Source organism: Grampus griseus (genome assembly GCF_964374135.1).
Source record: "Grampus griseus genome assembly, chromosome: 7".
NCBI lineage: Eukaryota > Metazoa > Chordata > Mammalia > Artiodactyla > Delphinidae > Grampus > Grampus griseus.
In genome coordinates this window covers 65650037-65668562 of record NC_139001.1, presented here as the reverse complement: position 1 = coordinate 65668562, position 18526 = coordinate 65650037, and the positions used below count along the sequence as shown (strand labels likewise).

Below are 18526 nucleotides of genomic sequence, written 5' to 3'. Positions count from 1 at the left end.
AGGTTTTCTTGCTGTCAGCCCGGGTATACCTGTGTGTGTGTGTGTGTGTGTGTGTGTGTGTGTGTGTGTGTGTGTTTAGCTCCCCTTCTCCCCCAATTTGTACAATAAAAACATCTTCATCTTGTTACACAACACCGTTAACTAAAAGTAACTGGGCAAACAATGAAATAAAAAATGTAATCTTTATTAGTTTTGCACATTTTTAATGTTGGTTAGCATCACTTAGGGTAATAGTAGCATTTTCCAGCATGCAGTTCACGAATACAGTTTAAGTAGTTTTAAGAAAAAGTGCCTATAGTTTGCTTCTGTAAGAAACACAAAATGTCCTGATATAACTGACTACGTAAGTTCACTACTCTCTGTTCTTCCAGGAAAAAAAAAAGTTGTGAAACCCGCATTATATTTAGAGCAATCTAGAGCGGCATGACTCCAAAGAAATGAAAACATAAACAGAAGTTAGAAAAAAAGGACAAAAATGAAAAATAAGCACTATCTTCAATCAGTTAGTGTAGGAACTACCAAAAATGTAAATAAAAATTTATACCTTTTTCCAATTGCAAAGCATAATTTGGATGTGAGTTGTGAACCTATTTTTGCCCTTTAAAATTATGAAATAATCTAAAAGTAGCAAATGTAATAAAAAAGCAGAAATCTACAACTACCCCGTCTTGTTTTCATTTCTTATTTAGCAAATTTCTTCCCTGAAAAAGTACGGTGGACAGAAAGTAAGAAAGTGATTGTGATATCAACCTTAAGATAATTTCCTCTTCATATTTATGTACATAATGCTGAAAAATAAAATAAAATGACTTTTTACAGTACTTATATTTGCTTATAAAACTCTAAACACATTTTAACAGGTTAAGCGGTGCTTTTTTTTAAAACATGTCTGTACAGTCAGGCTATACAACATATGGGATCCACTTAAAATTTAAAAATAACCAAAAAGCTGTTAAAGTGCTGCAAACTATTGCTTAATGACTTAAAGAAATGAGATCTGTTGAGCAATTTCTTTGACTTTACCAGTGACATATGGTTTCTCATAAATGAGATTCTGAGCAGTGCGAGAAACCAGATACAGCAGCATGGTAATTAGAAACATGCATTCATAGCATCCAAGCTATCTATAATGGTACAGAATACATTATGTTACCTGTGTAAAGCTTGCACTCTACATTTCTTGTGGTACATATTTGATGCAATAAATACTGTGCTTAGGTCATTATTTCTTTGCTCAAACGTGCACCACCGGGTAAAATGACTATTTACATAATAAATAGCATTTCATTAACATATACATTGTCAACCTTGCTGCGCTGAAGATGGCTAAACAAAGTGCAGGATTAAGCAGAAATTTATAAAGCGTTCTTTTTGTCAATTCCGTCTTTAGGGGGGAAGCAATACTTATTCAGGTTTTTAAATACAAGAAACAGAAACATAACACTTATGACTCCAGACATTTGAGTGAAGTTTTCACCTGCTTAGATTTCATGGGCTATCCCCCCCAAAATGATACAGTTGGTCTAGGGGCTGGATTTGACAAGGTCAGCAAAGCACCTCCAATTTTCACCTAATTACCCCTCCCAGAAACATGGATGGAATTTAAGAACTCATTGTTTTCCTCGTGACTTTTTTCATGCATGATCTCTGAGTGTAGCATGCCCTCATGCAAACCACATCTCTGTGCAGATGGGAGGCCATGCAATTACCATAACCCCTGGTGGCATACCTGTTAGAGAGGTCCTTTAGTCTATTTCCCAGCAGAAACCCCGTTTACAAAAATAGTCACATATAATAAACAACATATGGACTAAAAAAAAGATGAATCCACTAACAGATTTTGTAAAAATGTGACAAATGTGGCAGTCGAAATGCAAAGAGTGGATACAATTACTACACTAAAGTGTTTCATGTTAAACAACCCCCGAATTATAGGTTTGCACCCCTTTGAACTGGTCCCTACAGTCTGAGTAGCCATTTTGTCTCTTGTCTTCAGCAGTGTCAGCTGGTAGTGAGAACAGTAACCTCCTGTCGAGGTCATCTTCCCTTTTCAGAGTCACAGTTTTCCGACAAGGGGTCACTGTCTGATTGTAGGCACTGACCTTAAGTAGATTTGTGTAAAAACAGTCAGTTTGGCATTGACCTCCTAAAGGAGTCCTGTTGACCAGAATACATCACCTTCACAGGCTGTAAACAATTTGTCACCCAGTGATTTTGATTTATTTTTGTTTATTTCCCTTTGGCTTTCTCATCTTTGCCTTCTTGCTCGTGTTTTTCCACGATTGGCTTTGTTACCCGATCGTAGGAGGGCGGACAAGCTGCTGTGGACATGGTCAGATCAGTCTTTTCTGTAATTGAGTTTTCATTTATTCTGTCAATTACCATGTCTTCTTTTATAAGAAGATTAGCCCCACTTTTGATTTTATTTTTGTTATATGTAAATGAAGCTTGCTTTACAGTTCGCTTTAAAAGGTGGCGCCTGTATGCACGCTGAATAATAACAGCAGACACCTCCTCTTGTTTTCGTCTTAAAGTCGTAGTTATTGGCTGATAGGAAACCTTAGATGGGTTGGAAGCCATGAATCGCTCTTCCATCTGTATTCGGAGAGCATCCATCTCTCCACTCTCCCCCAGAACCCGCTTCGTAAAAGCAAATAAGATGTCAAGACAGTGGATCCGGTCCCCACTGACCATAGGCAGATCCATGGCAATGAGCTGGACTTTGTTCGGTTGTGGCAAATTGAGCGGAGGTTCAAGAGCAGCTGCAAACTGCGAGAGTTTTTCAAATTCCATGAACTGGGTGGCATTGGGATCAAACTTCTCCCAAACCTCGTAGAACATCTCAAAGTCATCCTCGCTCAGGGGCTCTGCACTTTCTTCAGTAGCAACACTGAAGTTCTCCAGGATGACAGCGATGTACATGTTCACCACGACCAGAAATGATATGATGATGTAACTGACAAAAAAGAAGATCCCCACAGATGGGTTCCCACAGTCTCCCTTAACTGAGCTGCCAGGGTTAACTTTATTAGGGTCACAATCGGGTGGTTTACTGTTGAGAATAGGTGCTAGCAATCCATCCCAGCCAGCAGAGGTGGTAATCTGGAACAGGCAGATCATGCTGTTGCCAAAGGTCTCGAAGTTGAACATGTCATCAATGCCAACCTCCCTCTTAACATAGGCGAAGTTGGACATCCCAAAGATGGCGTAGATGAACATGACCAGGAAGAGCAGGAGGCCGATGTTAAACAACGCAGGAAGGGACATCATCAAAGCAAAGAGCAGCGTGCGGATTCCCTTGGCCCCTTTGATCAGACGCAGGATTCGGCCAATCCTGGCAAGACGGATCACTCGGAACAGGGTAGGGGACACAAAATATTTCTCTATCAGCTCAGCCAGAAACATACCTATGGATAAAAGATCAGAGTATCAACCAGTGAAGAAGTTATCCATTAAAATAATACTTAAATTTCTGTTAAGGCTCCCAGGTAAAGTTCAGAGTACTGAAATTCAGTTATTTAATCTTCAATTTTATATACAGACAACACATACATATATTATAGATAAACCTTAATTTCGGCATTCAGCGTTAAATTCAACTCAGTATTTGCTGTGGACTAAATTCTGTCCACCCCCACCCCCCACCCACCCTACCACCAAATTCATACATTACAGCCCTAACCCCCCAAGGTGGTGGTATTTGGAGATAGGGCCTTTGGGAGATAATTAAATTTAGATGAGGCCATGAGGTTGGAGCCCTCATGATAGGATTAGTGCCCTTATGAGAAAAGACAATAGAGAGCTTGCTCTCTCTTTCTCCCTGCCACCTGAGGACACAGTGAGAAGACGGCCATCTACCAACCTGGAAGAGACCTCTCACCAGAAACCCATCATGTTGGCACCTTGACTTGGACTTGTGGCCTCCAGAACTCTGAGAAAATAAGTTTCTCTTGTTTAAGCCACCCAGTCTGTGGTAATTATTACGGCAGTCCAAGGTGACTATGACAATATTCAATTGAATAAGGATTTTATAGTACCTTTTGTCTTTGAGGGATATCTATAGACTAGTTTTAGCTTATACAAAATCCCAAGACTGAATCTAAAAAAACAAATTAAAAATTCTCAAGTCCATCTTAAGAGCAGTAGCCAACAGTATATGTACACGTTTATAAGAATTCAATGATTTTTTTCTGAAAATGCCAAATCATATATACCCTCTATTCAGTCCTTCCCCATCTAAAAGTATCTGCAGTTTTTAATGCTGATTTCATCTCTCCATGAACTTGATGCTTCCCTAAACTTCTACTATAATATTCATATATATATATATATATATATATATATATAAAAAATACATATATATATGTATATATATGGTCTGGTGCATTTCTAAAAGAGTTTGAGCTGATGCTGTTTCTGGTTTCCTGTGTCTGACACTGGTCTCTCAGCTCTCTTCCTTAAAGCTTCTTTCTCCATTTGCCTTTAAAATAATGAAATAGTGATTGAGCTGAAAAGGATCTCAAGAAATTAAGTACCTTTGAGTTACACTACCTCATTCTGTAAAGAGTAAGTAAGCATGTGTGTGTGTGTGTGTGTGTGTGTGTGTGTGTGTGTGTGTGTGTGTGTGTGTATGAGTGAGAGAGAGGGAAAGAGAGTGAGAAAGAGAGGTGAATACAACTAAGTACCCTATCCACAACTAATTATACCACAGATTACTGTGGGAATCAAAGGCTACATACAACATATGAGTTGGATAGAAAATCAACTTCTTCAGAGGGAGGAATGGCATAAAATTCTGCCTAACGGAGGCACCCCCTATTGGATGGTAAAATAATGACCCAATCATATTATTATCTGGTTTAGGAAAGAATGAATACTTCAGGCCCACAGGCAGACTTCTTCACTTCACTGGAGCTAGAGTTGTATCTTGAATGAGATGAGCTATGGGTCACGTGACTTAACATTCCAGGCTTTGAAGTGTATGACTGATGAAATGATGTTCCATGCCACATCACTTCTTTTGTGCATCATTACTATAAATTTCAAGGTAATCTACAAAATATCCCATACCCTGCATTAAAGAACTTACCATCTGCAATTGCTGACATTTTGTTCTTAGCTTTATTCTCTTTTCACTCTATGCTCTTCCTTATTTGCCACCAGCTTCCACTCCTGTATACATGCTAATGACTCTGTGTCTATGTCTCTGATGCACTGTCTCTCCTGAGTACCAGACTAAATTTCTAGTCCTCTCTTCAACAGAGCCATTTAGATATTGTATAGACTATTCAATCTCAACAAGTCAAAAACATTTCAATCTTAGTTAACAGCAGATTTCTAGTTCAAATCAATGAGACTTTGGTATATTGACAAATAATATACCTAGTCTAAGATGCACAGAATAGGATACAATACTCTATGCATAGCAGGAGCCTCATTTTGTAAGAAAGAGAAACACACCAGTATGACATACATCAAAATTTTCACAGTGGTTTTCTCTGAGTGATCAGATAACCTCTAATTTAAACTTGATTAGTCTAACTTTTACTCTTATTGAGCTGAACTTAAGAGACCTGAAATAATTCTTACCTACAATGGAGAGAATGACAACCACAAAATCAAAAATATTCCAGCCTATGGTAAAATAATAATGGCGGAGGGAGATGAGCTTCAGCACACATTCTCCAGTGAACAGCACAATGAACACCAGGTTGATACGTGACAAAATGCTAGTCACATATTCACTCTGATCGTCAGTTTCCACCATCATTGTGACCATGTTGAGACAGATGAGAATCATGATGCTTATGTCAAAAACTTGTCTGGTTACGAAGTCAAAGACCATTCCTTGAAATTTGTTCTGTAGAGAATCAGAAATGCTTTTAGCAACAGAGGTGTTTTCCTGTACACATTAGCTTCTACATAAGTATTTTCTGCACTAACTGACTGTCTAGTATTATACCTAGGAACCACTGGCCCTGAATTTTGTAAAAGATGGTTTATAGCACATTGTTCTTTAATTTAGTTACCTAAATTGCTATTTACCAAAATGTATTCCACAGAATAACAATCCCTTGTCAAAAGGGGATTTTTGATAAGAAACACTGCATACTATACGCTTCTCTGAGAGGCACAAAATGCATATTGATGTATTAAAATTACGAGAAGTTAAGAAACCTGCTTAATTTTGTTATACCAGAATTTCCCATGATCAGTTGGACCATGAAGCAGTTTCAAAATATAGTATCTAATAACATTCCACTTGCCTTATTCTCAAAGAATTGTTAGAGGGAACTTGTCATTTTCATGACACACCTATAACATTATGCATTTAAAGTCCATGTGTGGCAATACTGATGCTCTTCCACCAACCAGTCTTTGCTGACATTGTCACACACAGAATGCTGAGTGTACACAGGGATAATCAGGCCAGAATGACATTCCTTATGCTTTGATGTCACAAATTCATGTCCCTTGTCACTGATCTATGGTTCTGCTCCCTGGTTCTGCCACTGTCATTCACTACAGGCCATTGTCCGGCCCATTTCCCTAGGCCACTGAGGAACTTTGAGGACATCGTCTATCTTACATTTTTCCTACACATAGTTGACTCATTTTCACTTCCAGTGTTAAGGCTTAACAGAGGACAGTATATGTTTTTCATCATTCTCAAGAAGGCAAGTGTTGGCTAGCACAATATGAATATTCACTAGCATTTTATTCCCTAAAGCACCCCAGGAGTTGTTTTAACCTCACAGGTCATCATCATAAAAATCAGTACAATGTGGGATAAGGCTCCTCCATTTCATGGCAGTTGTCTCATTGGTTCATCATGGAAACATGACATTGGGTTATTTATCATCATGAATTGTACTTATTGACTCTGACTTCTGTAGACATTAGTAATTTCTAACTTTATAGCCTTATATATGAATGTTAGATACTAGAAGTCTTTCCTTCTCCAAAACAACTGGTACCTCTAATGAAAAATAAAATGGAAGTAAGGTGTTATTTCACTCAACAATTCATCAACTTGTTAATCTATCAGAAAACTGCATGTTTTTTAACCCCATCCAAGATTACTCTTCTAACATTCTTGAGTTATATGATCAAATTCCTTGTGCATATCACACTGCCTGTGTGTCCTTTGCCATTTTTTTTTTTTGCTTTTCCATTTTGTTTGGATTCTAGTTGTATAATTCTAAATGGCTTGAAGATAAGGGTGCATTTTCTGTTTCTTCTTTTTCCTTTTGGTCTCTCCCTTTAAAAAATAATTTTTACCATTACCGTAAAAGGTATGAATTAATGATGCTCTAAAAGTGGGAGAAATCTTTGCTGCTCGAAACGTTAGCTGCTATCTCTTCTGTGAGAAAACCCATGCTAGTTTTGTTTTTATATTTTTTCCCCCCATATCATTTGATATTTCTTACCCCTGGTCGAGGTATAGGCTTTTGAGGCTTTTTTGATCCTAATTTTTTCATTGCATTATAGTATTTCTTCTGTTCTTCTGTCATAAAGATGTCTTGACCTCCAAAGTATAGAAAAGAAAAATCAAAACTGGTTAAAACTGTGTCCCTTTGTACATAGTTTTTTAATATTAAACTTAAAATAGGAAAGGGACAGTTAAAAAAGGAAATGCAAAATTCAACCAATTAGCATAATTATACCTGGGATTTTAAATTTGAAAAATTAAAACTAATTTTTAGATACTATAATCTTATTTATTGCCCACAATCATCCAAAATTGACTTTATTGTTTTCACTAATATTTTATGGAGGAAAAATTCCCAGAATCTGAGAGGTTAAGTATTTTACCCAAGACCGTAAACTCAGGAAGTAGTACAATTTGATTCACTGAGACACTAAATACATGGTTCCTTTCACCACACACACTGCCTTTCAGAAGGTAAAGACAACGATTTTCTTATTCATATGTAGCAAAGAGTTAGAGTAGGTATATTGCATGATGGTTTAGAGTTACTCACAAAAAGCCACTTTCACTCTGCCAAGAACTGGAGCAAAAGGATGGAAAGGAAACTGGCCAAGTCAGTAGATGACTTAGGGGAAAAGTCAGAGGTCATACGTATGGCAGGTATGTGATATGATAGGCCAGTAGGTACAGAGGATTAGACCTCAGGCTAATAAGTGAAACGAAATAGCTTGGTAATGACAACGGAGTAATATCAGTAATAATAAAGGGGGCTAAGGGACAGAAATGATCCATAAGTGAAAGAGTCTCATCCAATGAAAGCACTCATATAATAAGAAAACAGACTGAGCAAGTGAGATGAAGGATCAGTACACAAAGGAAGAAAAATAAATGGCAAAAATAAAGGCCTCAAAAACATATTCAAACCCACTAGTCATAAAAGACATGAAAATTAAATACAATTTTCATTTTTCAAATATCAAGTACCAAAAAACAGAGAGAATGTTTGATGCCAGTGAAACAGCAGTGACCTGAGCACATCTATACGCTTTTTCTTTTTTTTTAACATCTATACTGGAGTATAATTGCTTTACAATGGTGTGTTGATTTCTGCTTTATAACAAAGTGAATCAGTTATACATATACATATGTTCCCATATCTCTTCCCTCTTGCGTCTCCCTCCCACCCTCCCTATCCCACCCCTCTAGGTGGTCACAAAGCACCGAGCTGATCACCCTGTGCTATGCGGCTGCTTCCCACTAGCTATCTATTTTACGTTGGGTAGTGTACATATGTCCATGCCACTCTCTCACTTTGTCACAGATTACCCTTCCCCCCCCCATATCCTCAAGTCCATTCTCTAGTAGGTGTGTGTCTTTATTCCCGTCTTACCCCTAGGTTCTTCATGACCCTGTTTTTTTCCTTAGATTCCATATATATGTGTTAGCATACTGTATTTGTTTTTCTCTTTCTGACTTACTTCACTCTGTACAACAGACTCTAGGTCCATCCACCTCACTAAAAATAACTCAATTTCGTTTCTTTTTATGGCTGAATAATATTCCATTGTATATATGTGTCACATCTTCTTTATCCATTCATCTGATGATGGACACTTAGGTTGATTCCATGTCCTGGCTATTGTAAATAATGCTGCAGTGAACATTGTGGTACATGACTCTTCTGGAATTATGGTTTTCTCAGGGTATATGCCCAGTAGTGGGATTGCTGGGTCGTATGGTAGTTCTATTTTTAGTTTTTTAAGGAAGCTCCATACTGTTCTCCACAGTGGCTGTATCAATTTACATTCCCACCAACACTGCAAGAGTGTTCCCTTTTCTCCACACCCTCTCCAGCATTTATTGTTTCTAGATTTTTTGATGATGGCCATTCTGACTGGTGTGAGATGATATCTCATTGTAGTTTGGATTTGCATTTCTCTAATGATTAATGATGTTGAGCATTCTTTCATGTTCTCGTTGGCAATCTGTATATCTTCTTTGGAGAAATGTCTATTTAGATCTTCTGCCCATTTTTGGATTGGGTTGTTTGTTTTTTTGATATTGAGCTGCATGAGCTGTTTGTAAATTTTGGAGATTAATCCTTTGTCAGTTGCTACATTTGCAAATATTTTCTCTCATTCTGAGGGTTGTCTTTTGGTCTTGTTTATGGTTTCCTCTGCTGTGCAAAAGCTTTTAAGTTTCATTAGGTCCCATTTGTTTCTTTTTGTTTTTATTTCCATTTCTCTAGGAGGTGGGTCAAAAAGGATCTTGCTGTGATTTCTGTCGTACTGTTCTGCCTATGTTTTCCTCTAAGAGTTTGATAGTGTCTGGCCTTACATTTAGGTCTTTAATCCATTTTGAGTTTATTTTTGTGTATGGTGTTAGGGAGGATTCTAATTTCATACTTTTACATGTACCTGTCCAGTTTTCCCAGCACCACTTATTGGGAGTATGAGTGGGCATGTTACCTGGGGAAAGCAAAACACTTTACTCTTGGAATTTATCTTAAAGAAATCATTAAACGCTCAAATTTTTTCAGCACAAAGACTTTTGACCAGGCACTACTTAAATTATTAAAGATTAGAAACAACCTAAATCATCAATCTATTGGAAAATGGTTAAGAAAATTATGTTAATATGTATATGAAGACTTAACAAAATGGGAAAATACTTATGTTAACTCAAAAAAATTTATAATTATAGACCAAATAATTCCAATAACAAGGATATGTGTAGAAAAAGTTTGAACAGAAAAACATAAAATGTGAATAGTGGTTACTCCTGAGTAATGATATTTCTTCACTTTCTGTGTTTTTGACAATATGCATATATAACTGGGATGATAAGATGGGCTTCATAAGTGATAATAATTAATAAAGAACTGTTCAATTCAAGGCTGGAACTGATAGTTTGTAATTAACATCAGGGAGAATGAAGTGGGAATACATAAAACGAGCCATAAAAGAATTAAAAAATGTGAAAAGAAACACTAGAAGAAGCTTACCTCTCATGCCTAATTTACTGCAAAGATTTTAAACGTTTTTGCTGGAAAATATATTTCAAGGAGGTAAGTTGTAAAGATAAAACAACAGGTTGACTCTGGGAAACAGGTGTATGCCTGGGTTCTCTTCTAGTTCTTTTTTTTAATTATTCTTTTTCAAAAGAAAAAATGTGGTACCTGAGTATTTTTTCTTTAAAGAGGAGAGAGATTTTGTGAACCTATGCACAGGAGAATGGAATACACTCCTTCTTGGCTTTTTATACCACGAAAGACATGGGCAGTGAATGGCAGAGGGGGAGGATGCAAAAATAGATTTTAATATATAATCCCATTTGGTTTCTGAGTTAAAGTACTCATTTGGTGTTGAAAACCCTTCAAATAATTTATTACCTCAGTGGGAGAGAAAATATTAGAAATACTTATCTTCTTCTTTTGCTGGTTGAAATTATCTATGATGACACCAATAAACAGGTTCAAGGTGAAGAAGGACCCAAAGATGATGAAAATAACAAAGTAAAGATACATGTATAGACTTTCCTCATACTTAGGCTGGAGTTCCACCTACAAAAGGAGAATATTTTGTAAGATATTACAATACATTTGATGCTGGTAGTCACTGGTGTTTTTCATGAGAATAGAAAAGAAAATTTCTAGTAACACTTAAGCAGTACTTTTCTTTATTTCCTCTAAATCAGCTACCTCTAAAAAATAAATCTCTGAAATTAGCCTTTAGGATAATTTTTTATGTGAAAAACAGAGTGTTCTCATGTGAAAAATACAGTATGATGATTTTGAAATGTATTTTTTTCTAACTATAAATACAACTAATATCTTGCCATTTGGACAGTAGTGTACTAAATTTGGGAATTTTTAAGGTATTGCATTTTAATAATTTAAAAATTAATAGCGAAAAAAATTTTACATCAGTAAATATGCATAGACTATTTCAATGATTATTTTAGAAATAATCATTCCTGATGCATGAATTTATTTAGCAAATAAGAATTGAGTTACTTATTTTGATGTTTGGCATCCTGCCTATAACATTATAACATTCATTGAATTTTTCAGATTGAGTAGACATAATTGGACATGCTATCTGCTAAATCCTCAACTGATAATTTAATCTCTAGATTGTACTCATAATAAATAAGCATTTGAGCTTTTACTTAGCACTTAGTAAAGAGGTAAAGGAGTCACTATAGATAGTGCCCTAACAGATTCATGTCCTCCTAAAGATAACAGAGTTAAAAACCAACCAAACGCACAAAACAAACACAATAAGTAACAAAGTGAAATAACTCATCTCTGGAGGATATCAAGAAAGTACTCAACATAAAACTAAAGCCACTTATGGGAAATGCACATCAAGAAAGATAAAAGTGTGCTTATCAGATCAGTTTAAAGATTCCAGGGGTAAAGTTCATTCTTCATGATTATAGAAGATGGGACTTCAGAATGGAAAGATAAAGAGAAAATACTAAATTTTATAAATATTGAAGAGCAGAGTTGGAATGAGCATGGATTTCAGTTCTCTTCTTGAAGCCTGAAAAAGACTATTGTAGGATAAATCAAAAAAGTAGGTCTTAGGTGATAGAAACTTAAAGGAAACTGTTGATCACAGAAATGATAACAGTCTCTGTAAAGGCTCCAGTAAATTTATGGATGCTATAATCATATAAAAGAATGGATTTTAAAGTGACTATTACAGAAATCTAATTCTGCCTAGACAACATCCCTAACTTGTCTAATGTGGAGGGTAAACTACTGATGGTAACCATGTATTTCTTCACATTTGCTCCAGCATGCCAATATTATTATTGATTATATAATTGGTAGATAAAAAGGAAACAAAATAGAAAAATAGTTAATAGATGGATATTTGTTAGTTATTAAATATACTCATGTGTTACATTAGTTTGACTTCCATTTTGATATATCTTACTAAGATCTTTCTGATAAATATTTGAGTATTAACTTGAGTCATACTTTTCCCTTTTTAAAAATTCATTGTAGAATCATTCCATTTAGCTGATATGCTCTGTTAATTTTAGTGCCTAATCAATACTGTGAAAAGACTTAGGATGTAAAGAATACTTACATTTCTGGAATCAACTGCTGCATACATTATATCCATCCATCCCTTAAATGTGGCCTATTAAAAAGGACATGCATGTTTTACTTTGGAGTAAAAATAATTCAGACCTGATGTTTAATAAATATTCTTCCTGATATATTTCTTTAAAAGGAACATTTTTAAAAGACATCTCGAAACAAATTTTACATGGATTTTGGACCAACAATATCTCAGTAAGTCTCTTCATTTCTAGACCATATAATAAACAGAATGGTCATTTGATATATCTTCCTGCTTGATAACCAACTCACAAATACTTCTCAGTTCTTTTTTTTTATTATTTTTTAACATCTTTATTGGTGTATAATTGCTTTACAATGGTGTGTTAGTTTCTGCTTTATAACAAAGTGAATAAGTTATACATATACATATGTTCCCATATCTCTTCCCTCTTGCGTCTCCCTCCCTTCCAATCATGCAATATAAAGTGCTATCAAGATTTGGCGGAATACTTTTAGAAAGCTTTACAAATGCCAACACATTTGGCAATGTTTGTAGCAGCAAAACAACTACAACTTAGACCTGACGATCATCCACTAAAATCTATCTACAAGGTGACAAAGCGACTGAAAGTTTATGATTTCTCTTGATTGTAACACTCTAAGGATCATACAGGTATACAAAAAGTCAGTTGCAACTAACATTTTGAGAATTTTAAAGCATAACATCTAGAAATAATCCTATATTCCACTTTCTTCTCTGTAACTTTTTAAAATAATACTCCTTTTTTTTTTTTTTTTTCTGTTCGTTTGTTTTGTTTTGTTTTTGGGGTTTTTTTTTTGGCCATGCCACATGGCATGTGGGATATTAGTTCCCCAACCAGGGATTGAACCCTCGCCACCTGTGTTGGAAGCGCGGAGTCTTAACCACTGGACCGCCAGGGAGTCCCTCTTTGTAATTTTTGATGAGAGTGAGTTAATTTGGGTAAGAAAAGTGAAAAATAGTACACTTGGTATTCCAAGTGTAATAGCTTACAGTAATTTGTTACTTGCCCTAGGACATGAATTTTGAGCCCTACGGGCCTGAGAGGATTATTCCTTAGTGAGCAAATCTAGCAAAAAGCTTTCAGCATCTGTATCTCAACACATCTTTGTTTTTATAACACTAACACTTGTGAAGTGGTAGATGTCATGGGAAGAAAGCCAAGTAAGGGTGGTTGTGATGGCAGTGAAGAGAAAGTAAAGTTTCTTAGTTAGAAAATAGAACTTATTTGTGTATCAAAGAGGGAAATGTTGAATGTGTCAATGGCTGAGGTCAATGATAGAACAAGTTCATCACACACTAGGTACAGGAACAGAAAAAAGTGATTCAAGGAACCATTTCAATGAATTGCTAATCAACAGAGAGATGATTCTGTATAAAGCCAAGAATAAATCAGTACTTCAGTAGCAGAATTTATTTAATGGCTTCATACAGGATCTTTACCCCTTGTTTAGCATTTTAAGGGACTGCTTGAAATTTTCAATTTTTCTTTCTCAATTTTATGGAGGAAGTGATATAAATTAGTGATATTTACAAGTGTGGTTATTAGTTAAGCGTTAGGATAAGGGCCCAAGGAAATATCATCATGTGTCTACGCTAATATTTAAAAAATCATACTTGCCAGATTATAAAAATCTCTATTTTAATTGCATAAGCGTTCAGAGTAAGTCAGAAACATCTACAAGAGAAATAAGAATTTCTAACAAGAAGGTGGAAAGAACTTGTAAAATAATCACAGTACTGACACCTCTGAAAGAGATGCACGAGGATTTTGACCAGTCCAGGTTTGTTTGCTTAATCTCCTGGCTGAACAACTGAAAACACAACCCTGGTGAAACAAAATAGATTTCTTCCCTAAAGACTCTGCAGAACCACAGGAAAGAACTTACGCAGTTTTTTTTTTTTTAAGATGAGTTTTCAGTGGCCAAAATAGAACAGTATTTTTACAATGTTTTTCAAACGACCTAGACTGTTTTTACCCACTGCTCTCTTGCGATGCAGCTGCAGTCAGAAGCAGCATCAAATGAAAATGTTTAAGAGGCCACCATCTTTTACATTTTTATAAATTGTGAACTATGTTTCAGGCTTAAAGACCCAGTAGTGAAAACATCAATATTTAGAGAAAAAAAAAAAAGACTTAAGTAATTGTACTGAAGGACATTTGGGGTGAGACAACAGCTGCTTGTGTTTGATTTCTGTGTCTGAGTGTTACCTGGTATTATTTCATTTTGCTATGAGGATCTAAACCTAAAACCTAAATATCATTCCCCAATCTTCAATCCAAATGATACAATTCAGTAGCAGTTAATTTAATTCCCACCAATTTGTTACAATCCAATCAGGTGTGTTAAGGGTGTATGTTTGCGGGAAGGGGGTGATCCATCAGTGAAACAAGCTTTCCAATTGCAATAGGAAAAATAATAGCAAATTTATTGATTTATTAATCAACTTGTTCACATGGGAAGAGAGAGTAATATGAGAAGAAAAAAAGACCTTTGGAAAGAACTAAAATACCTGGCCACTATCAACTAAAATACCTGGCCACTATCAACTACGTCTGCACTGTTTAAATATACTGACACTTCCACCCATCTGGGCTCATGAACTTGTACTAATAAACCAAAATTAGAAAAAAGGAAATACGTTATAAAATTTCTTCTTAGTAACTAAATAATAGCTGTATATCATTACTTTGTTATTATTCCAAACAATAAACACATTTCAGAGAAAAGAGTGTTCACTTACAACTTGAAGCAAAGAGAGATACCCAAATCCTACATTATCAAAGTTTACTTTCACATTTTTCCATCGGGCAGTCTCATTTCTTTCTATTAGTATTAGGCAATCAGAATGATTATTCACTTCGCTGATGTCAAACATGTCACCAGTTGTGGTGTTAACACAGTGGTAGAATTTGCCAGCAAACAAATTTACGCCCATGATGCTGAAAATTAGCCAGAATATAAGACAAACCAGAAGCACATTCATGATGGATGGAATTGCTCCTAAAAGGGCATTCACAACCACCTAATACACAAATGGAAAAAAAGAAAAGTCAGAATTCTTGTTGGTTAAAAGAAAAGACATTCCCCTAGTAATCTTTAGTCATTCTTTTTTTTTTTTACTATCAAGATTATTCTAAGATATTTAAAAGCAAAGTAAAAATGTCTTAAAATGAAATACATTCTTTCATAAGCAATACATTTAGGGAAATGAATTTAGATAATATATCAAAGATAAAAAAGATTTTAAAAAGAGAGGAGAAGTACTGAAAAGTTAAAGGGAAAACAAAATCAGAGGAATTTGCTGTCGGATGAAGTCAGAAAAGTTTTTATTAGAAAAAGTAAGAATTCCTAACAGAGAAAATTAACTCATTAAAAAAGGCAGTATATTAAAGAATGAAACTAAAATGTTGGGACAAGAGTTGATTTGATTGATATATTTTACTAAACTAAAAATTCAGATGTATAAATATAAAAAATTATTAAATACCTAATATATTTTGTCCTTAATTATTCATGCATTGCTATGACTAATAATAATTTTTGCATAAGAAGCAAGACAATTTAGCATTATGTATTTCATTAGATCATCACATCGTTTATTTCAAGCTCCAGTCATATCAGTTGTTTCATTTACTGAGTTTAATTTGATAAACTTATTTTAAATGAAACATAGTAGAAATCAGTTTCTTAGGAAAATAAGAAAAGGAGGGATGCCATTTTTGGGATGATAGCTCCTAAATCTGATGTGATTATATTAAGTTCTGTGCTAAATAATTAGCTACTTTTTTTTTTAATGGAAGCATTTTTGCCCCTCTTATCTTTATTCCTGGACCACAAATTAAAACTCTGAGTTTTTAGCAACACTGTAGGGAGGACTGTCCTTGCTTCCTTCTCTACAGTTCCCATTGGAGATGCACATGAGTAGCTAAGAGAGAGATAAACACAGGCCCTAAAATGCTCCTAAGTGGCAGATGATGCCTCAGACTTGAACATTCATAGCTAAGTTGAATTCTACCTGTGTACCTCTATGATTCTTGTCGATCTGAAAGTGGGCCAAAGGCAATAATAAAACCATTAATGACAAAGAGGGGAATGAGAATGAAAAAGTGAAGTCAGTTGAATTATCTAGGCAGATCCAGATGATGTGAGCTATGCAGCCTACCAAGCTGACACATGGTACCTCACCTTTATCTCATGTGGCCGTCTGCATTAAGACAACTGAATGAATAAGTCTTTATTTTATACTTCACTTTAAATGTGTGGATACACTTAGATTTCTTTGGATTCAAGATATGAAAGCTGAAATCAAGTTATTATTTATTTCCCTCCTTTTCCAAACATTTTGCCTACCAGCCAGATTAAAAAGCTTTTTCTACTGTGTATACACAAAGCACATGTTAAAATGCATATTTTTTTTGTTTGTTTTTTTTTACCTACAACACCCAATTTAGCCCATGAGCAGAACACTGGCTACCTACACCTATTTCTTGAATTCTTTTCCCATCAATCTGTAGGTCTCACACTTTTTTCTTCCAAACCTTTCTCACCTCTATCACTTCTCCATTTTCATGATCGCCACCCTAGTTCTGACATCTGTTAGTACATACTTGTACCATTTTCAGAGTCTTCCAATTTCCTCCTTCCTTTCATTCATATAAGATGAATTCATCTCCGACTCTCATTTAAAATTATTTAATGGCTTCCCACTGATTATCAAACATCTTCCTTACCTTGATGTTCAAATCACTTCTCAATCTGCATTTCTAGTTTTAACTTCCCTAGCCACCTAGCCTTCACGCCAATCCAACTAATGTAATTACCATGTGCTAATAACATTACCAGAGAACTGAGATGCCCTTTCCTTTGAAATTCCGTGTCCACTACCTCCCCTTCTGAAACACTCTCCTCACAAGCTGTAGTTCAAGCAGCACTTCTGTCATGGAGCCTCACTTCACCTCTCAGTTTAGCCTCCAAAAGAGAGATGAGTGTTTCCTCTTTTGAATTCAAAAATCAGAATTCCAGCACTGGACAGGACTATAGAGATACTTTACTACTGCATTCTCATTTGGCAAATGAGAAGAATGAGCTAAGCTAGGTTAAGTTCAGAATGTAGACTAGAAATGGCATCTAGTGCTTCTTCTACTCGACCTCACTAATTTTCCTTAGAGTCACTCGTACTTATCCGGTACCCAGATTGCTCTGTGTTAGAGTTAATGAATGGCATTCCCATAATCTTGACAGATGGTAGCCTTTTTTTTTTTTAATTTAAGATGAAAAAATATATTTGTGAATTCTCCAAGGCTTTGAGTGCCTTGAATACAGGAATATAGCAGGTGCTTTGAATACAGGACTACAAAAATGGTGATTGAATGAATGAATGAAGTAAAGGTTAGCTTAGCATTTACTGATCAAAATATAATTTTTAAATGCTATTTCTGGATATGGGATGAGAATAAAGAGCTGAACACAAAATAATTTGGCGTTAGCTAATAAGTCTGAGGGGTTTCTTTTGAAACTGGGGATTGGATTTGCACTAAAATTAACTCTATGTAATTCATGATATAAGCAGCAGTGCCTTTCAAGGAACATTTACAATGGTTGGCATACATTTGGCCCAGAGAAAACGTTTATTTTTATGAAGATAAAAGGATTTACTATACAAAGGTCCATTCATATTTAAAATCTCATTAAATTAGGCAATGAAGGATGAGAGAAAGGATTGTCTTTTCCCAAGAGCCCCAAGCCCTTCCTTGGTTCAGCACAGAGGGAGGGGTATTAACTCCTTCTGGCTCTAGGGAACTGCAGTAATTGGTTCCCAGGTGGTGAAGGCACTAGACAGAACTGGACTAAACAAGTTGGAAAGAACAAATTGAAGTTTCAGGCTGCATAAAAGGAGGTTCTAAGAAAGGAACTATCTTAATGAATTAATACTAGAGGTTGCTTCTCACAAATGTTTTGCAAAACATCAT

General features: G+C 35.5%; 1 protein-coding gene across 1 annotated transcript in view; it reads right to left on the bottom strand.

Moving 5' to 3' along the window:
* Positions 1 to 2229: 2229 nt before the first annotated feature.
* Positions 2230 to 18526, bottom strand: part of LOC309825378 (sodium channel protein type 1 subunit alpha) — a gene marked incomplete at both ends in the record, with an annotated part of 93855 nt that continues 77558 nt past the window's right edge. The window contains 6 exons of the mRNA XM_082658920.1: positions 2230 to 3407; positions 5590 to 5860; positions 7431 to 7528; positions 10853 to 10994; positions 12535 to 12588; positions 15298 to 15579. Coding sequence (XP_082515046.1) covers positions 2230 to 3407; positions 5590 to 5860; positions 7431 to 7528; positions 10853 to 10994; positions 12535 to 12588; positions 15298 to 15579 — 2025 coding nt within the window. The remainder of the gene's footprint in view (positions 3408 to 5589; positions 5861 to 7430; positions 7529 to 10852; positions 10995 to 12534; positions 12589 to 15297; positions 15580 to 18526) is intronic.